The sequence below is a fragment of the Haliotis rufescens genome, unplaced genomic scaffold, assembly GCF_023055435.1.
Source record: "Haliotis rufescens isolate VD_foot unplaced genomic scaffold, xgHalRufe1.0.p SCAF_20, whole genome shotgun sequence".
NCBI classification, from domain to species: Eukaryota; Metazoa; Mollusca; class Gastropoda; order Lepetellida; family Haliotidae; genus Haliotis; species Haliotis rufescens.
Window position 1 is genome coordinate 7,308,328 of NW_025963891.1, and position 16,568 is coordinate 7,324,895.

General features: G+C 40.6%; 1 protein-coding gene across 3 annotated transcripts in view; it reads left to right on the forward strand.

Annotated features, from left to right (window-relative positions):
• The window catches only part of LOC124126595 (high-affinity choline transporter 1-like), a 40,670-nt gene that overhangs the window by 12,372 nt on the left and 11,730 nt on the right, over window positions 1-16,568 (forward strand). For 2 of the 3 annotated variants that reach the window (XM_048400807.1, XM_046490111.2), the window contains exons 2-6: window positions 2,369-2,556; window positions 7,270-7,377; window positions 8,000-8,155; window positions 8,738-8,886; window positions 9,695-9,841. In XM_048400807.1, the coding sequence (XP_048256764.1) occupies window positions 2,394-2,556; window positions 7,270-7,377; window positions 8,000-8,155; window positions 8,738-8,886; window positions 9,695-9,841 (723 nt within the window). In that variant the 5' untranslated portion in view covers window positions 2,369-2,393. Of the gene's footprint in view, window positions 1-136; window positions 544-2,368; window positions 2,557-7,269; window positions 7,378-7,999; window positions 8,156-8,737; window positions 8,887-9,694; window positions 9,842-16,568 lie in introns of all 3 variants that reach the window. The other variant, XM_046490181.2, reaches the window with a different exon arrangement.

The following is a 16,568-nucleotide window of genomic DNA, read 5'->3' on the forward strand; positions in this document are numbered from 1 at the left end:
TAGTGTCAGCCATATCGTGACGAGTTGGATAGTGGTGAATAGAGTTAAAACATCACAGGTTTCTACAGAATTGAACTTGGTTCTTTTCTGAGAAAAATTGTCGTTATCCAATCCGTATTTCATTTGTGACATACAGCGGAACCACATCCGACACGTTACGGAACACACAATGAGTGAATGGCTGCGGATTCAAGTGTACAATCACCGGTAATTAGCAGTTAAATCAGACGCACACATATAATCATGGCTCATTATAGAGATGGGGCGAATCTGTTGTGTCAGTTTCACAGAACAGTCGTTACACAATGCGACTGAAAAGTTTGAAAACTAAGACTGGAACTGACGAATGAAACGTAATTTCAATTCATTTTTAGTGATACTTAAACTTTGTTCATGATGTGGTGTGAAATACGCATAATGTTGGAGAGGGCACGTAAAATCTCCAAAATCACCATCATATAGTCGGAATCGTACAATCGATTCTGCTTCTTGTGAACGGAGAGGACGACCTACATTTGGGGCATCAACCTCAAGCATGACCAGGTAAGTTAACCATATCCATTATTTAGCACAATAAAAGGAATTAGCACTTAGGGAATAAATCAAGGACTGGTCGCGTTGGGTATCCATGGTACCTCCTTGGACTATCGTCATAAAAACGGTATTTGAACTTGGACAAGCAACCAAACACACACACACAGCCACACACAGCAACACACAGCCACATGCACGCACACAACCACATATATACACACAGAGGTACATGCACACAAACACGCACGCATATATACGTTCAGACACACACGCACGTGCGCACATGCACACAAACACACATAGACACAGACACACACAGCCACACAAACACATATACACACATATATGCGAGGGGCGTTCAATACGTTTTGCAACTTCAATATGAGACCAAGTCGCAGAATATCTTTTGCACTTCACATCAATACACTTATTCCATTTGTCCTTCAACCTTTTAATACCACTTGTATAGAAATCCGCAGATTGGCCCCACAACCACGCCTCTGTGGCAGCCTTTATGTCCTCGTCATCCTGGAAGCGCCTTCTACGTAGGGCAGATGTCATTTGCCGGAAAAGGAAATAGTCACTGGGAGCTAAGTCTGGGCTGTAGGGTGGGTGATTTAACTGTTCGAATCCACAATCACATATGGCGGCCTTCGCGTTTCTCGAATTGTGAACCGAAGCGTTGTCAAGTAGAATACCACGTGTTAACATCCCACGGCGTTTTGGAAGAATAGATTTTCGCAATTCCTTCATTACAATATCATAATACTGTCCATTGATTGTAGTTTTTTGTGGTATGTAATCAATCAGTAATATGCCACTTGCATCCCAAAATATGGTGGCCAGGACCTTGCCGGCCGATGGTTGAGTGCAAAACGTCCTCGGAGGCGGAGAATTTGGGTGCTTCCATTGCATGGATTCCAATTTCGTTTCTGGGTCCCAGTGGTGGATCCAAGTTTCATCACCTGTCACTAGGCGAGAAAGAAATTCGGCTTCATCAGCAGTATAGAGATCCAGGAGGTCTTTCAGTTCTCTGATGGCGATCTTGAGCTCTGAGGTTTCTAGATACCTTGGATATTCCAAGATGCTCATGAATAATGGTTCCAACAGTTCCAACAGATATTTGGAATTCCCTAGAAATTTCAGATACTTTCACTCATCGGTCAGACAAAATTACTCTTTCTATAGCAGCAATGGTTTCCGGTTGGGTGGATCTGAAGGCCTGCCTGACCTTGGGTCATCGTCTATTATCTCCCTACCCCTTTTAAACTGTCGAGACCAACGGCAAACTGTGGAATAGTGAGGGGCATCCTTACCCATCAATTTACACATGTCATCATGGATTTCTTTTTCTATGTATCCCTCCTTGGTGAGGAACTAAATTACAGAACGTTAGTCATGTTTGAGAGAATCCATGATTGTGACCACCAATGTGTGAATGAAGCTATCACATCTAACATATTGTTGTGTCTGGAACTTGTTATGACACGTGCCATTCCGATGTTATGACTAGTGTCACACCTGCCACAAATTGACATTGTTTGTGTAAACACAAATGCCCAAGTTACAAAACGTATCGAACGCCCCTCGTACATACACACGCACGCACATAACACAGACACACAAAAGACACAAAATCAGGGTGAATTTGGTATCCACGTTTTAACAAAACCAACACATATAATGTTGCCTATTCACCTTCACTGATTGGTTTTTTCACATGATATCAATATGTTATTTGTTACGCAGCATTCATTGGAAGCCCTTCGTCACAATAATGAGAAACCTTCATTTGGTAAATAAAATGCAAGTAGATAATGTACTCGTTCTTCAGTTTCTAGTCTGAACACGACGTCAAGATGACAGTCAACATCCCCGGGCTAATCTCCGTCATCATCTTCTACATCATCATCCTCGTCGTAGGCGTTGTTGCTGGGAGAAAGAAAAAATCAAAGACAGTCGTTGGGATCATATTGGCTGATCGAAACATGGGTATTGTCATGTCCTTGTTTACGATAACAGGTAAAAACCATTATCAGTATTTTTAATCAGACAAAAGAGAAAAAAATGTTTGATAGGCATTACTTTGAAGTTGACGGATGACAAAGTAGACACTTTTTATGGATAGCATTGATCGCTTGACAACGGTATACGGATCTATACCGAAACGTCGCCTTTACAGTATTAAAGAATTATTATCCATAAATTGTGTCTATTTTGTCAAAAGAGAAAAACGTCATTACACACACTTCGTTTTGTGTTTCACATACGTTTCTGACGTGTTTCTGAAAACACCAAGATGATAGAGATAGTAGTATACACCCACAACATAGGTATAGCTTTTACAGCGGTATGTTTTCTGGAGGATCTCTGGTTGCACGGGTGGCCCAGTCGCCTAAGGCGCCGCAGTTCGCTGTGCAGCGTTGCCCCCCTGGGGCACGCAAAAACCTATGATTGTTGGTCCGAATCCTCATCGGATCTTGTTTCTATGTTTGTCGGCACCATACCCGAGCTTGTGGGTTTCACCGACGTGGTAAACGTCTGAGACGTTCTTCTGTCTTTCCTCCCACATTAAGCTGACACGTCGTGATATAACTGGAATACTGTTCAAAGCGACGTTTAACCCAACTCACTCACTCACTCACTTGAGGATCCGTGTCCTTGTCCTTTGCTTGAAAAAAATTTCGTCTGAGAATGGTGTTAATATATGGATCAGTCGGTAAACAATTGTCAGGGTTTCTCCTGATCATATACACCTTACTAAAGGTGTTGGCTTTTTGTCTCTAGATTTCTGAAGTGTAGGACTGAACATGTCTAGTCAAAACTTCATCAGCAGTATTCATTCGTGACCAACTCGTGTTATTCCGGGACAAGCCGAATAGCGACTCGTGCCCCTCTCGTGGCCATTTTTGCAACCGGGTTCCGTCTTAGCGCAAACGGGCATACATAAAACAATTGTCAACTCGTTGCGCAATGGTTCACATATATTTCCCCACATATCATTTATATTTCAGTTGTAATTAAAAGCACATCAGGACATGCGAAATTATACAGTATGATTGAACACATTTAACTGTGTCTTGGGTATAATTTTAAATGCAAGACATATGTAAAAGCAGAAATTATTTCTGAGGGATTCTTTGACGAAGAACTTGAAATCATACGCGCATTCTGATTGGTTTGTCGTATTTTCGCACATAACATTCATCGATAGGGGGACGAGTCTTCTTGCAGGTTACGGAAAGGGGTGAGTGGTGACGAATGCAGCAGTATTTTGAGTCGAAGGCGTGAAAAGGTCAAAACTGTGTTCTGTAAGACCACAGATTACATCCAAACAACAATACTGCTAAAACATCAATGTATCCCTGCAATAATCGGGCCATGGCGGGTAGGAACATATAATGTCCAAAAGAAAGGATACCCACTATTTCAAAAAAATATGTTTGTTATAAGTGATTTATTTTATATCATACTTAAACATATCCCACGTACCAGGCCAAATGTTAACGGTGGGAAAAAGCGGGGGAAATGACAATTTGTGTTAAACACACCAAACACCAAAAAGCACACCAAAGAAATGGCACTTTAACTGCGATAGAGAGGGAGAGAGCCGATGGAATGGGAGCAGGGAGCGACGCACGCCGTCATTGCCAGAACGTTTGGATGCGCCCGTGTAACCGTTACCAGGTTGATGCATCGGTTACGTCAGACAGGCCGGACAACGGAATTTGCGGTAACGAGGCTCGTGGTTATTCTTGGTAACATGAATGCAGAGCGATATCGAGATAAAGTTTTGCGATCAGTTGCTGAGCCATACATCCAGCAACAGTCCCGTGGAATCATTTTCCAGCACAACAATGCAACACCGCATACGGCATGGTTTAACGCAGAACTTCCTTAACAACGCGAACATTCAAGTTTTACCACGGCCGTCATGCCCGCTGGACATGAACCCCATTGAACATCTCGGATGGAGAACATCTCGATCGCCAAATCAGAAGTCGCCCAGTGGCTCTGGTCAGCCGCCAGCAACTGGAACAACTGCTCCTTGCCGAATGGGGGGCACGGGTGGCCTAGTCGTCTAAGGCGCCGCGATTCGCTGTGAAGAGTTGCGTCCCTTGGGCACGCCAGAAACCTATGACCCCGGTTCGCCCCGATTATGTTTCTAGGTTAATCAGCACCATACCCGTGCTCGTGGATTTCACCGAAGTGGTAAACGTCTGAGACCTGCATCACTTCGGGCTTTTCCTCCACATTAAGCTGACACGCCGCGATAAAACTGGAATACTGTTAAAAGCGGGGTTAAAGCCAACGCACTCACTCATTCCTTGCCGAATGGCAACGCATTCCCCCCCTCATTTGGCAAATACCGTCCCAACTCCATATATTTTGGACACATTATTAAATCATGGTATTCGTCCTCTATATCAGTTTCACAAAATGAACATAAACGCTGTTCTAGCTGTAATCTGGGTTTAACCCATCCCCCATTTCAATTATGAACATATGTGAACTGAGCCTAAAACGTGTTAGAGCTACTCGGTATTTTACAACATCATTTCCATATCTGCATAATAATATACATCATGAATTCGCTGCTTAAAATTCAGAAAAAATCCAGTTTTATTTATAATAAATTGACCCAGCCAAACATATCCGAAACCAAATTGGTTAAATATACTTCTAACCAAAACGGCACAACGTTCTACATTAGGATGACTTAACATCATTTCAAAAAGAGCTTACAACACAATACTAATATATCTATTTGGATCACACTTTAAGATTTTCATCCAATAATTCTAACTAACCGCACACTTTCCAATGGTAGTACTCCCAATTCACCATAAACATATGCCGATGGTGTAGATAATTTAACACCTGATATCTTTTTAATGAATCTAAGATGGACTATTTCAATTACACGTGTTTCCCTAAAATCCACACCCCACATCAATAACACAATATGGGCTTAATTGATGTATGTAATATCTGGTACTGGATATCAACAGACATATACATGACTATAATAACTCTAAACAATGAAAACAGTTCTGAAAAACTACCAGAGGGTTAAACACAAGACAAAGATATTTGACATTAGTAACTACCTCTAATATATCACCTTTGTAAAACCACCTCTCTCTTTTAGATACTCTTCCTCCGTTGCCTCAATATTTGCTATCAAACCCCACTTACTACAACAATCAGAGAACAAATCAAGGCCTTCCTGTGGTCCATCAACACTTGTACTGAACAAAACCATGTCGTCAGCAAAAAACAACAAAAGTAACCAAATATTAAATAGATAGACACCCAGGTCCTGCAAAGATGATAAATCTTGAGTGATACCATTAAGAAACAAAGACAATAATATTGCCGACAGATTCTCACCCTGCCTTACTCCGATACCAGAACTGAAATACTCCGAATGCGATTCATTCGCCATTTTAACACATGACTTTACTTCAAAACACATACTGCGTAATAAGTTCAACATATTGGGACTTAACCCTGATGAATAAAGTTTATACCAAAGAACTTGTCTGCTTTCATACTCTGTATTCATCGCACCATAATTTGACTCGTGCATTCAGAATACCGGTAAATAGTTTACCGAAACAAGACAAACGTGTTATACCCCTATATTTATCCGGCACAGACTTACTATCCTTCTTGTGAATTAGTATAAGTCCCTTGTTCCACTCAGTGGGGAAACACGCAGTTTTGAAAATAGCATTAAATAAAGCCACTTATGTGGGTAACAATGTCTCGCATCCAAAGTTAAAGAACTCATATATTAAACCATCAACACCTGCGGCTTTATTGGACTTTAGACCTTGAACCGCTAATTTGACCTCCTCCATCAAGCCCCTCAACCCATCTCTCTACATTATTTGACTCAAAATTATGGATTTCGGAGGACACTCCATGTTCAACAAGAGGGATATTATCCGGATTAGCCAATTTACTAAAATAATCCATAAAATAATAGTAACCACCACTATTACTGTTTCCCATAGTGGCGTTAATCTTTTTCCAAATTTGCTAAACATTCGACTTACTAAGACCAGCTAACAACTATGCATCCTGTCTGTGCTTACTTCTACTAGAGACTCTGCATATATGTCTATAACGCGTCCCCTTAATAACCATTATAACTCAATCAGTCTTCACCAGATTCTCTGAACTTAGCTTCAGCCTGTTTAACTCTAACCTTGATTTACGACATTACAACATTAACTAGGTTTACAAATCTATACAAATTACTTCACAGCAATAACAATGGCAGCACACAAGAGAGTGTTAGTACATTATTCAATGACAGTATAAAATGTGAGAGCAGTGGAAATGACAATTACATGAATACTAATCACCTCACCACAACACTTCTGAGATTGACCAAGGCTGAACATCAGGGTAAAAAGTCATCTTCATATGAAAGCTGGTCTTGATGTAAGGAAAGACAATTCACTGATGTCAACTTCTTTATTAAGAGGAACACAAAGTTGTTGTTTGATATTATATGCATATATGCAAGTGCATATTTACATATAAGGGTTTATCAATTCAACTCACTGGCTTTTGGGGCTTACTGTCAGTAAGGTATCCCTTTAAGGTCAGACGTGTTAACCAGGAACATTCCTGGATATCAGGCGACTCCATACTACCCAAAAGGGTACACAGAGAGAGACTTCACTGTAAAAGTAAATATTATTTTGTTTTATGTTGCAGCAACATGGGTCGGCGGAGGTTTCATCAACGGGACTGCAGAAATCGTTGCCAAGAAAGGGTTTGCTTGGATGCAGGCCCCAATTGGCTACTCGCTCTCACTTATCATTGGTAAGCTTAGTCTCCTGACATTTAATCATCAAGCAATTCACATTTGGAAAATAGTGATGATACCAGGTGTTTACGAAAAGGTGAGCATATCCCGCCCCGTCCGTAGCACACATACACAGATATGTCAGCTGTTCACCTGTAAGTCAAAATAGGAATTGCAACGGACATCATTCTGGTCACTGATGCGTCAAATGTGGAAATGTCCATCACAATCCCACCATAAAACCTTTTTTTAAGCTTAACCGAGTCCTTGAATGTTGTGACCTTGATCACAACACTCGACAAAGAGTCATACGACGCTCTTTGAAGTATTTATGGAGAGACCGTGCTCGATTGTACCTCAAACGTGAAATATGGACACCCAAAAGGCTTAGCTGCTGGAATTATTGTTCCACGAGGGAAACTTGACTGTCGGCAAGATGTAGTCATCCTTCTTGCCATGTAGTCTTGTAGAGAGTATTATATCACTATCTTTATGCATATCTCGACATGAAACAAGTTGCACTGGCCTCTTCTATTTCTAGTCCAGGTGGATGAAGTAGCAAAGGCAGGGAGACCATACAAAGATAGACTCCCTGGTGAAAGGGAATTGCACCAATTATCCTGTATTTGTTTCTTACAGGTGGTATTTTCTTTTGTCCCCGTCTTCGTCGAGACAACTGCGTTACAATGTTTGACCCTTTCCAAGACCGCTACGGCCGATTGATGGGCGCTCTCATGTGCATACCTCAGTTCCTGGGAGATCTCTTCTGGACAGCCGCCATTTTGTCCGCCCTTGGTACGTGTGAAGCAATTGCTTTTGTTATTTGATTGCATTCATGCCATTCGATGAGTGCCAGGTGATAGATACACGTTGGTGGCAGGTAAAAATATATATAAAATGGATGGCAGGTAACATACATTTGATGGGTTGCAGGTAATACACATACGATGGGTGGCTAGTACATATACATGTTGGGTGGCGGGTAATATACCTATGTTGGGTGGCAGGGAATATACATACGATTGGTAGCAGGGAATATACCTGCGATGGGTGGCAGGGAATATACATACGTTGGGTGGCAGGTAATATACCTATGCTGGGTGGCAGGTAATATACCTACGATAGGTGGCAGGGATTTACCTACCTTGGGTGTCAGGGAATATACCTATGTTGGGTGGCAGGGAATATACCTACTTTGGGTGGCAGGGAATACACCTACGATGGGTGGCAGGGAATATACATACGATGGGTGGCATGGGCACAATGCGCATTAAATAATGTTATTCTCAGAGTTAGGTGTCTATATATGCTATATCGCCAGAGGTCAACTGCCTCAGTCTAGGGTGGGTAGTCATAAGATACATGTTCTCGTTTCAGGCTCCACGATGGCTATCATCCTTGACCTTGATGAAACACTGGCTGTTATTATTTCTGCCGTCATCAGTGTCTCTTACACCCTAGTTGGCGGCCTCTGGTCTGTCGCCTACACAGACGTTGTCCAGCTCATATGCTTAACTGTAGGCTTGGTAAGACCAGCAACACAGTCATTATTACCCTAAAGAGCTAAAGATTGTTTTCAGCAAATTTGGATAGAAAAACTAAGAAATAGCAAATGTACATATACCTATTCTCTCTTCAAACAACAACTTATACTCGAAGAATATCTAATATCAGTTACAATAAAAAAAACTTCGAGTATCGCCAGCGCAGTTCAGAGCAGGATATTATTATTTAAAGATTTATAAAGGTATATTTAATAAGTCTAACAATATCTGTACATCTTGTAACCTTAATGTTGTAGAAAGTGAGAATCATTTTATGCTTGTGTGTTAACTCTATCGGCAATTAAGAAACAAGTTTATTCAAAAGAAGTTTATATCTTACCCAAATATTAATTTGCTTTGCATACTCATGTCAACCTCAAATATCACTTTATTACAAAATATTGCATTGTACATACCTTGTAAATACGTTGAACAATGGGCCTATGGCCTTCCAGTTTGCAATGAATAAAACAATTTAAACACAGCAAGAACATTGATCTACATATAAATATGATATAACCACACACTTGTATCCATTTCTGTATTGGTCTGTTTCTCCTTCCTGAAGAATTCCGAATCATGTACGTGCTTCCAGATGATGTATTCCGTGCGTTCATCTGGAGCTAATAGCAGATAAATATGTTAATGGACACAAACGAGAACTACTGCGAGTATGAATTTTTAAAATGAACAATTTCAGTGTTGTACCTGAAATGGTGTATCATGTTACATGTACCCATGTATGAGGGTGAGGTTAGATCTTACATGCAGTACAACAATGTCCTTCTAGGTTGTTGCCGCCCCCTTCGTCGTGAACAACCAAGCTGTGGACTTGCATAGGATCCAGGACACGTGGCTAGGGGAAGTGTCTCTGGAGCAGACAGGTTACTTTCTCGACCGTTATGGCCTTCTAATCCTTGGGGGCATAACGTGGCAGGTAGGACTTGTCTAGGGCAGCCAGCTCACATAGTCGCATGTCATTACATATCAACAAAACATATTAAAGTAGCTTCAAATAGGATTTTGGTAAATATAACAAACAATAAATGCGAATAGAATTATAAATCCAACATTACAACCGCATGACTGTCCAACGCCAATTAATACCCACTGGACAGGGCTCCTTGCATAGAACTTCATAGGTGTGATATCTAAGCCTTTAGAGCACAATACTATGACGTTCAAAAATACGTCACAATACTCTAAAAGGAGAGCACGGGTGGCCCAGTCGTGTAAGGCCCAATTCGCTCTCCAGAGTTGTGTCCCTTGGACACGCAAGAAACCTATGATTGTGGGTTCGAATCTTGATTCGCCCCTATTATGTTTCTAGGTTTGTCAGCACCATACCCCTGTCCGTGGGTTACACCGATGTGGTAAACGTCCAAGACCTGCATCACTACGGGATTTCCTCCCACATTAAGCTGACACGCCATGATATAACTGGAAAACTGTTCAAAGCAGCGTTAAACCCAACTCACTCACTCACTCACTCACTCAATACTCGATGACGGAATTTGCAAAAAGGTTTTTGGCAAGATATACCTGCAAATAAAGCCCAACAACAGGGAAGCCGAGCGAGGTTGAGAACACATTCTTTCCCTCGTCACTGACACCTGGTGTCATCAGTGATGTTCATATTATTCAATTCATATTATTATTACAGCATTTTTGCCTTTTATGACCAATAGAAACTGTTTCGGCGGATAATTGAGACTTGTTATTTTCTGGCCTTGACGTTTCATATTCACTTAACTGGATCGATGCTTCTGCTACATTCGTGAGCCAACTCGTGTTATTCCGGGACAAGCCGAATAGCGACTCGTGCCCCTCTCGTGGCCATTTTTGCGACCGGGTTCCGTCTTAGCGCAGACGGGCATACCTAAAACAATTGTCAACTCGTTGCGTAATGGTTCACATTTATTTCCCCATATATTATATATATTTCAGATGCAATTTAAAGCACATCGAGACATGTGGAATTATCCAGTATGATTGAAGACATTTAACTGTGTCTTGGGTATATTTTTAGATGCAAGACTTATGTAAAATAAAAAATATTTCTGAGGGATTCTTTGACGAAGAACTTGAAATCATACGCGCATTCTGATTGGTTTGTCGTATTTTCGCACATAACATTCATCGATAGGGGGACGAGTCTTCTTTCAGGTTACGGAAAGGGCCGAGTGGTGACGAATGGCTTCTGCTAATGCAATAAAGTCCCCGAGTTTCAGCAACTCGTATTTTATCGCTTATGCTGAGTCAACTGAAAAATAAATGTTTGGGCTACTCCCCTGCTGTATTGAAAAATGAACATATTTCTTTTAAACGTTTTTTCACCAGTATCTCTGCACTAGGACACAGGAGGCGTAATTCAAAATTAGTATATCGTTGTAACTACTTTCAACAAAATCAGTAAATGCTTTATCGTCTAACTGGATTTTCCGGTTCATCGTTCACTTGATTGTCTGGTTTGTTTACAGACCGCTGTCAGATGGCAGGAGTACTGCTGTTCGGCTTCAGGCAATAAATGTTTACTTTTTTATGCAAGTTGTGTGAATGGAGTGTGCTCCCAGAAGGGCAGGACATTCGTGCCTTTTTTCAAACCCCTGGTGATAATGTCACAGCTATTTTACCCTTGGAACAAGACAGAATCTGTCTAGGGGGGTGGTCGGGACTGGTTATTCTCTGGTGTTTACGGTTTATATTCAGATATAAAGATGGACTCTCCCTCATGGCGTCAGTAGCACTGCTCAAGCCTTCCTTGTTCAAAGTATGCTTTGGATGATACAACCATTATCAACCAACTCGTGCTATTCAAGGAGATGGACCATGCAAATCTATTGCACTTATTATATAACCTAAGCATAACAAGGCTAATTTCCACTGTTATCAACACTGTGGGCGTAGCTCTTGGTTGTATATAACGGTAGTAAACACAGTCATTGCAGAACCCGATTGGTTGTAATGAAGCCATTAATGCCAATTCTCAATGCACAATATCCCATCCGTGGCCACATTGAAAGAAGGGAACATAAGCTTCAAGTATATCGATGATTTAATATTGTTCAATGATGGTCAAATAGTCAATTTTCTTCCACTGATTTACCCACCTAAACTGAAAAAGCCCAGGGAGACAGGCTGGTCTGTTTGATATTTAGATATATGCATTAAGATTCAGAGTGACAAAACAACTCTCCACAAGAGTTTCCCTTTGTGTTGATCAATATTCCAGCAGCTCCAGCCTTGGATGTCTACATTTCACAACGTTTGAGATACAATCGAGGATGCTCTTTCATCGAAAAAAGAGCGTCAAACTACTAAAACGGATCAACATTCAAGGCCTGGGTGAAAGCTTTCAAAATGTTTTATATGGTTGATGTGTGGATACTATTTCCAAATTCGAGGTATCAGTGACAAAAATTATGTCCCATGCAATTCCCCATTTTGACTTGTACCAAATGTTCCCAGATTTTCTTTCATGTAAACATTTGCCTTGCCTTTGCATGTGTTTGTGATAGTTTCACAAATGGAACAAGATATGCTCATCATTTCGCAATAACCTTGTGTCAACACTATTTGATAGTGACTCATACACACATGCTCATGATATCGTGGAATAAAATAGCTTCTGCTTCTTGCAGAGATTTCTTGTTGCTATGGAAAGAGTTATGTCACCTTTATGGAATACAAAGCTGGTAACACATATTGCCAATGCTGAATCCCATTTGTTTTCTTTAAGACTGGTTACAACATATTCTATACATAATCTGAAATATCCACAATGGTATAGGTGTATATGTTTCAGGTAATTTGACATAATCACTGTAATGAACCAAGGGATTTTATACTTGTTTACTGAAAGTACTTACTTACTTACTTACTTACTTACTTTGGAGATTTAACGTGCGCTTTCCGACTGATGCGTATTTCGCACACGGGCCCGGCCAGGCCATTTAATGTGTTTCCGAAAGGGGCGAAGGTGGTAATATGAAAGTTACTTACTTACTTACTTACTTTGGAGATTTAACGTGCGCTTTCCGACTGATGCGTATTTCGCACACGGGCCCGGCCAGGCCATTTAATGTGTTTCCGAAAGGGGCGAAGGTGGTCTGTGCAACCCAAGAGGGGGGTTTTAGGGGTTGCTTATATAGAATTTGGGAATTTTGAGATTTGGAATAGATGCCGATGGGATTGGGGAGGAGAACTAAGGGAGCTGGGTATGGTGGATGTTTGTTTGTTTATGTGATTTTGATTTGGTAGGTTATTGTGTTTTTAGATGCGTTTTATTAGTTCCGTTTTTATTAAGAATACGCCTAAGGCCTTGAAGTTTTCTAGTTTATTTTGTGGGTTTAGTATTGCTTCTAGAGTTAGAGCCTTGTTTAGATTGAGGGTGGTTTGTAATGCGGTTCGATGTGTTAGGTAGTGTGTGCAGTGGATGAGTGCGTGTTCTGGGGTTTCTGGTTGTTTGCAGTGTGGGCAGTTACCTGTAGTGTGTTTTTTAAATTTTTTTAGGTGGTTATTTAGGTTGGTGTGTCCTGTTTGGAGTTTAGTGATTACTCTGTCGATTTTTTTGGATGGATGGAGAATTTTTGGTTTGGTTAGTGGTTTGCTGAGCACTTTTTTGATTTGGCTATTTGAGTTTAGATATAGGTTATGCCATTTTTTTGTGATTTTTTGCTTGTTTACACTTTTAATTTCTGATTTTGAGATGGGTAAGTTTAAGCTTATTTCTGGGATTTTGAGGGATAGTTTAGCTGCTTTATCTGCGTTTTCATTACCGTATATTCCTACGTGGGCGGGTATCCACAAGAAGGTTATTTGTTTGCCTGCCTTAGTTAGGTCGTTGGAGCTTTTAAGTATTTGATTTATTAATTTAGGTCGGTTTTTGGTATTTTTGTTTTGGAGGGCTTGCAGTCCACTTAGGGAGTCGGTAAGTATTAGGATTTTTTTGTGGTTTTTGGATTCTTGATTATGGAGGGCTGAGGCCATGCCCATTAGTTCTGCCGTGAATATTGATTGGTTGTTTGGGAGTCGGAAAGATTGTGTGGTTTTAGTTGGTTGTGTGGTATGGACTCCGAAACCTGTGTGTTTGGAGGTCGGATCTGAGGATCCGTCCGTGTAAATGTGACACCAATTTGGCCAATTTTCGTGTATGTATGCTAGTGTGGTAGTTTTAGCTATGTTTGGGTCGGTTTGTTTATTTATTTGGCTAGCTAGTGTTGTGTCTATTTTGGGTATGTTAAGTTTAGGGGTGAAGATATTTGATTGTTTGCAGTTTTGTTTAAGATTTTTAATTTGGTGTTCATTTAGGTAGTTTGTTATTCTTTGGGATATTGGGGTAAGTAAGGGGTGTTTACGAGCTAGAGCTTGGTTTTTGGGGCTGATGTTTTGGTTTATTAAGTTTTGGATGAGAGGGTTTGATTGGGACGCGGCCCAGAAATTTAAGCTTAGCTGTTCCCTGCGTAGATTTAGTGGCATTTCTCCTGTTAAGGCCTGAAGTGAGGTGTAGGAGGTGCCATGTTGGGTGCGTGTAATTAGTTTGAGAGCCTGATATTGTATTGAGTCAAGTTTTTTAGATAGAGAGTTGTTTAGGGTGTTGTATATGGCGCAGCCGTAGTCTAGTTTTGATCTAATTAGTGATATGTAGAGAGAGAGGAGGGTATCTTTGGATGCTCCCCAGTTAGAGCCAGTTAGGCATCTTAGGGTGTTTAGGTCTTTACTGCATTTAGTTGTTAGGTTTTGGATGTGAGCATCCCAGGTGAGATGTTCATCGAAAATAAGTCCTAAGAATTTGGTTTGTTTTTGAAATTTGATTGTTTGGTTGTTTAGCTGGAGGCTTGGGGAGGCGGGTTTCATGTTTTTATGTTTGAATACTATTCCTGTTGTTTTTTCTGAGTTAAGGGAGAAGCCCCATTTGTCAGCCCATTGTTGTATTTTATTAAGAGATTTTTGGAGTAAATTTTGGACCATGTTCATGCTTTTAGTGCGGATCCAGATGGCTCCATCATCCGCGAATTTTGATGTGTTTACTTTAGGGGATAGGCCCTCGAATAGATCGTTTATCATTATATTGAAGAGGGTGGGGCTGAGGATACTGCCCTGTGGAGTACCATTTTCTAGGGGACATTGGTCCGATAGAGTTTGGTCTATACCCACGGTTATTTTACGATTGTTTAGGAAGTCCTGGATGTAGTTTATTATCTGACCTTTGAGTCCTATTTTTTTAAGTTTTTGTATTAGCCCATCGTGCCATACCATGTCGAAAGCTTTAGAGAAGTCTAAGAAGATGCCTGTGGTATATTGTTTATTTAGTTGACCTGTCTTAATATCTTGTTCTAGTCGGGCGAGGTTATCTAGGGTTGAGCGGCCAGGAGTGAAACCGCTTTGATCTGGGTTTATGATGTTATTTTGGGTTAAGTAATGTTGTAATCTATTTTTAGCCATTGATTCCATTACTTTACATAAGTTTGAAGTTAGGGATATTGGTCTATATGAGTTAGCTTGATTAGCTGGTTTATTAGGTTTAGGGATTGGTATGACTAGGGCCTGTTTCCAGGGAGTAGGAACCTGTCCGTTTAGGTAGATGAGATTGTATAGTTTGAGTAGTGCCTGGAGTAGTTTTAGGGGGAGTTTTTTAATTATTTGGTAAGAAGTTAGGTCTAATCCTGGGGCTGTGCCCTTTTTCCTGTTTTGGATTACGTAGAGGAGCTCCTCCATTGTGTAGGGTTGATTTATTTCTAGATTGTTATTGTTTGGTTCTTTTGTGGGTTTGTTTTCTGTTTTAAGTTTATCTTGGAATTTTTTACTGAAGTTGGTGTTACTGCTAACGGCCGAAAAGTGGTTGGCGAGATTATTTGCTTTTTGGGCGGGGTTGGTTGAGTTGTCAATGTTAGGGGTTTTCTTATGTCGTTTTAAGCCTCTAATGGCGTGGATTTTGCGCCAGACCATTCTGGCATCTGTACGGTTATTTATACCTTCGCAGAATTTTTTCCAGTCTCTACTTTTGGCTATTTGGACTAGTTTTTGAACCTGGTGGTTTAGTTCGTGGGCTATGTTTAAATATTTGTAGTCGCGTTTTGCTTTATTGAAGGCTGATTTACGTTTTCGTCTAGTCTGTTCTATTTCCTCATTCCACCATGGTACCGTCGGTTTGCCTGTCTTAGATGTTTTGAAGGGGATGGAGGTTTTGGCTGCGTTTATTATATAGTCTGTTAGGTTTTTACAATAGGTTTCTGGATCATTATTTTCTATTTCGTTTAAGTTAGCTTCGTTGCAGATATCTTGGAATTGGTCCCAGTTAGCTTTATTATAATGGAATTTTGGTTCTTGGTTTTCTGTTTGGATTGGTACGTTTGTATTTCCTATAGTTATGTTTATGGGGAAGTGGTCACTACCTAGCGGGACGTCGTGCACTTCCCATTGAGTACTTTGGGCTAGATCTGCGGTGCATATGGTTAGGTCGATAGCCGACATTTTTTGGTTTATCTGATCGTACCTCGTGGGTTGGTTGCTATTAAGGAGTACTAGGTCGTTTGTTTCTATCCATTCGGAGATTAATTTGCCATGATTATCTATTTTATCACCTATGCTCCATGTAGGATGGTGAGCGTTAAAGTCTCCTAGGAATATAGTAGATTTATCGCTTATTTGGAGTAGTTTGTTTA